The 4889-nt window shown below is 38.5% G+C and overlaps 1 protein-coding gene across 1 annotated transcript; it reads left to right on the forward strand.

Annotated features, from left to right (window-relative positions):
- The first annotated feature begins 1409 nt into the window (after positions 1-1409).
- Positions 1410-2777, forward strand: LOC132607909 (uncharacterized). Its single transcript, XM_060321988.1, has one exon. The coding sequence runs from the start codon at positions 1410-1412 to the stop codon at positions 2775-2777; it is 1368 nt and encodes a 455-aa protein (XP_060177971.1).
- Positions 2778-4889: the final 2112 nt, after the last annotated feature.

A 4889-nucleotide genomic window follows, 5' to 3' on the forward strand; every position in this document is an offset into this window, starting at 1 on the left:
CCAAGATCAGGGTCTGATCATGCCCCCCTATTGATCAATGTTAATATTGAAGATTCTAATCCTATTAAGTTCTTGAATTTTTGGGTTGAACATAATGACTTTCTCACTGTTGTTCAACTATCTTGGGAAGAGAACATCTATGGAAATCCTTTGTGGATTCTTCACCAGAAATTGAAGAAGACTTGCAAGGCCCTTAGTGTTTGGTCCAGGGTAACCTTTGGTGACATCTTTGAAGAAGTGGACAGGATGGAGGATAAAATTTCAGAAGAAGTGGACATCTTTGCTGACCTTACTAGATTCTACACTCATACCTACTTGGTAATGATTCCCAAAGTGGAAAATCCGCAATTTTTCTCCGACCTCAGGCCTATTAGTTTATGCAATGTTACTAGCAAAATCATCTCAAAGCTTATCAATGCCAAACTTGCTTCCATACTTCCAAATATCATTTCTAAAAACCAGAGTGGCTTTATTAAAGGAAGAATGATATCGGAAAGTATTATCTTGGCTCAGGAAGTCATCAACAATATGAATAAGCCCAACAAGGGAGGAAACCTAGTTATCATGGACAAAGCCTATGATAAGGTGTCATGGCCTTACCCCTGTGTTGTACTTAGAAAACTTGGCTTTGATGAAAAATGGGTGGATTTGGTGTTCAGATTCATTTCCAATAATTGGTACTCAATAGTCCTCAATAGTGGCAGATATGGCTTCTTCAAATCAGAAAATGGACTTAGACAGGGAGACCCTCTATCCCCTTCTCTTTTTGTTCTTAGTGCTAAATTACTATCTGTTTTACTTAACCAATTACATGATGATTTGAATTTTAGGAATTTTTATATGCATTAGAATGGTCCTAAGATTAACCACCTTTGTTTTGCAGATGATGTTATTCTTTTCACAAGTGGTAACAGGAAATCCTTAAAAAGGATCATGCGGGTGCTGAGAACTTATGAAGAAGCTTCTGGTCAAATAGTTAACAAGCATAAAAGTTCCATAATTCTTCATCCGAAAGATAGTTTAAGAATGACAGACAGAGCTGTTAGACTAACTGGAATGAAAAATGAATCCTTCCCCTTCCAGTACCTTGTTGTCCACTTTATTTGGGAAGAAAGAGAATTTCCACCTTCTCTGGTATGATAGATAAAATCTTGGCAAGAACTAGGGGTTGGAATAATAAATTTCTTTCAACTGGAGGTAAAAGTATCATTTTAAAACATGTCCTTCAAGCCATGCCCTCCCATTTACTTGCTGTTATGCACCCTCCCTCTACTGTTTTTAAGATCATTGAAAGAGAATTCAACAGATTTTTCTGGAGTGGTGTTGATGGTGCAAAATGACAACACTGGGCATCCTGGGATAATTTATCTTTTCCCTATACTGAGGGAGGAGCTAATTTCAGGAAGCTCATGGATATTTGTAAAGCTTATAGTGCCAAACAATGGTGGAAATTTAGGACCAAAGACTCTCTGTGGAGTCAATTTCTCAAGGCTAAATATAGTCCTAGATCCCGTCCTGTCACTGTTAAATGGAGGAGTGGTCAATCCCACAACTGGAAATCCATGGCTGACATCAAAGAAAAAGTGGAGAAGTCCATTTTCTGGAATATTGGTAGAGGCAATGTCTCCTTTTGGTATGATCAATGGACTTCTCCAGGTCCTCTATATAAACTACTACCAACAAGGACTGTCCCCAGTAGGAGTGTCATTAGAGATGCCTTTAACGGTCAAAACTGGTACTGGAATGCTTGTGGGGATGTACCTAATAACATCAAAGATCACATTCTTCATATGAATCTCAAATTCTACGATGTAGAGGATAAACCATGCTGGATGAAAACAAACTCAGACAACTTTTCGACAGGAAGTGCATGGAATTTCTTGAGGTCACCTAGAAGAGAGGTTCCTTTTATGAGCAAATTGTGGAACAAGTCCATACCTTTCAAAATGTCCTTCTTTGTGTGGAGAATTCTTAAAAGGAAAGTCCCAACCGAGGATATTATTAACAGAGCTCATACTAATGATACTTCTAACTGTGTCTGTTGTAGGATAGCGCAACCTGAAACTTTAAATCATATTTTTCTTGACGGACCACTTGCGGCTGCTGTATGGAACCACTTTGGTTGCCAATTTGGCATTCCTAGCCATTTCAATTCCTTGCAGCTTGCCCTTGATACTTGGTGGAATTCAAGACCTTCTAATCCTGTTATTGCTTTTCTATTCAAAATTTGCCCTATAATCATTACTTGGTTTTTGTGGAAAACAAGATGCAGTGGAAAATATGGCAGTAAAAAACCTTTGTTGCCCAGAATTTTTTATCAGATCTCCCAAAATATTTTAAACGTAGTAAGACTTCAGTTTCTTAATTTTAAATATGACCTATCTTGGATGGAACTAACTTGCCTTCTTGAGAAAAAAATGGCTTTTAAAGTTTGCAGGACAGTCTTCTGGAAGAGACTAGCCATCAAATTTCTCAAAATTAATAGCGATGGAAGTCACAAGGATGGATCCAGTGGTAGAGGAGGTGTGATCAGAGACTCTCAAGGGAAGATGATCATGTCATACTCCATCCCATTTGATGAGGTATCCAGCAATGTGGCCGAAGCCAAAGCTCTTATTTTTGGCATCCAATGGAGCATTCAAAATGGGATAAATTCATTGGAATTGGAAACTGATTCCATGATCCTTGCAGCATGGGTTAAAGATGTATTCAAGATCCCTTGGCAAGTTGACGCAGCCATCAATGAAATTAAAAGAGCTTTGATTGGCACTTCTTAGTCGATTCAACACTGTTTTAGAGAAGCTAACTGTCACGACCCAGCTAGGGGCCGTGACGAGTACCCGATACTTGTACCGAGCACCCCTTATCTATCATTTTACCTTTTCCTCTTGGCAAGCCGTATGAACAGTTCCATATTTTTTTTTCGTTACTGAACATTAACATTAGCAGCGTCATTATGAACATAGACTAGTAAACTTCGTTATCACTTTATACAACAACATTAAAATGCCAAAACACCATATATCTAACTGTACTTGACTGACTGGGCATATCTGTCTACGAGCCTCTAGACATAGTACACTTATACATAGAAAGGGCCGGGTACTGCCGTGCCCGAATATACACACACAAAATAGTACCGCGGAAGTGAGGCTCCGGAACAACTGGAGCGCTGTCAAGTGCGGCTGGTAGAGCTCCTAAGGATCAAGTCCACCTGTATGCTGACCTGCGCGGCATGAAACGCAGCGTCCACAAGAAGGGACGTCAGTACGAATAGTGTACCGAGTATGTAAGGCATGGAAGATAATACAAATAGAAACATAGAGCATGATTAACAATATCATAAGGTCGTAGGACGTATGATGAGGCTAGAAAGTAACCTGTGCGTAGGAACGCCCCTGTCAGGCCGGATACCATGCATGCTTGTCTTTTCCTTTTTAAAACGTTTCTTATTCATAGGTATAGAAAATGGGATTTATATCACGTCATGTTTTATCATATTATACCATGTCATATCATAGCGTGTCGTATCATATCATGTCGTAGCATATCATATCATGGTATATTATGTCATAGCGTATCATAGCGTATCATGTCATAGCATAGCACGTCATAGCATAGCATGTCATAGCGTATCATGTCATAGCATAGCACGTCATAGCGTATCATGTCATAGCATAGCGGGTCATAGTGTATCCTGTCATAGCATTGCATGTCATGGCGTATCATATCATAGCATAGCTTGTCATAGCATGTCTTATCATAGCATGTCTGGTCATGACATGGTAGGTCATATCATAGCATAGCGCCGAACGATGCCGGCTCACCCACATAGCGCCGATATACACCGGCTCACCCATATATCCCGCGTCCAGGCACCCCGCGTCCGGGATGATAAGCCAGCTGATCAGGTGGCAGTGAAACATATTTCCCTTCCCATTCCCCCATGTATCCCTTCCCCCCAGCCCAGGTTCATATACATAGCTTGCATATATGTACTTTGTATGCATATACACATCTTATATACGTACACATATTTTTGTATTCATATACATAGCTTGTATACATATACATGTCTTATATACATTTACTTATCTTATATACATATACATATTTTATATACTTATACATATCTTATATACATATTCATGTTTTATATACATATATATATATTATATAAATATACATGTTTTATATATATATATATATATATATATATATATATATATATATATATATATATATATATATATATATATATATATATATATATCATATAAGCACGCAAGGGAGTCAAAAGAAAATCATGTACCTACCGGAGTGACGTAAGGTCGGTGACCTCCGATTACATTATGGAATACTTGTGATCGCTTTTGTCTCACCTCGAAGGGACAAATATTTTAAGGTGAGATGGTCAACGGAGAATAGTATTAAAGTAAACGTAGAATGAAATCGTGGGCGTCATAGATGACAGTTCATAGGCTTGGGAGTCTTTAGAAAGTAAAGTCATAGCTAGGGGATATAATTAAGATTCAAGAATTAGTTTATCATTTTCCTATTCACATCGAATACTTAGCTTAGAAATCTTAGTCATGGAATCGTTCCGGTAGTACTTATCATAGGCATATACTCTTGTCTAACATCATTGTTGTCATTATCATCATGGAAGTATCCTCGTTAGAGTAGTCATAATACCTATCATTTGGTGGCGAAATCGGGATCAAAGGTCCCCTTTAGATTCACTTCAAGTAAGTCAAACAAGACTATAAGGAAAATCCGAGAATAACGGGCCCACCTCGGGCCGGATGAGGCAGCGTATACTATTTGCATACGTTACATGTCATAGCATTACTTGTGAGGGTTCTAGGGTATTCGGGTCCCATTTATGC

This window comes from Lycium barbarum, chromosome 8 (assembly GCF_019175385.1).
Source record: "Lycium barbarum isolate Lr01 chromosome 8, ASM1917538v2, whole genome shotgun sequence".
Taxonomy (NCBI): domain Eukaryota; kingdom Viridiplantae; phylum Streptophyta; class Magnoliopsida; order Solanales; family Solanaceae; genus Lycium; species Lycium barbarum.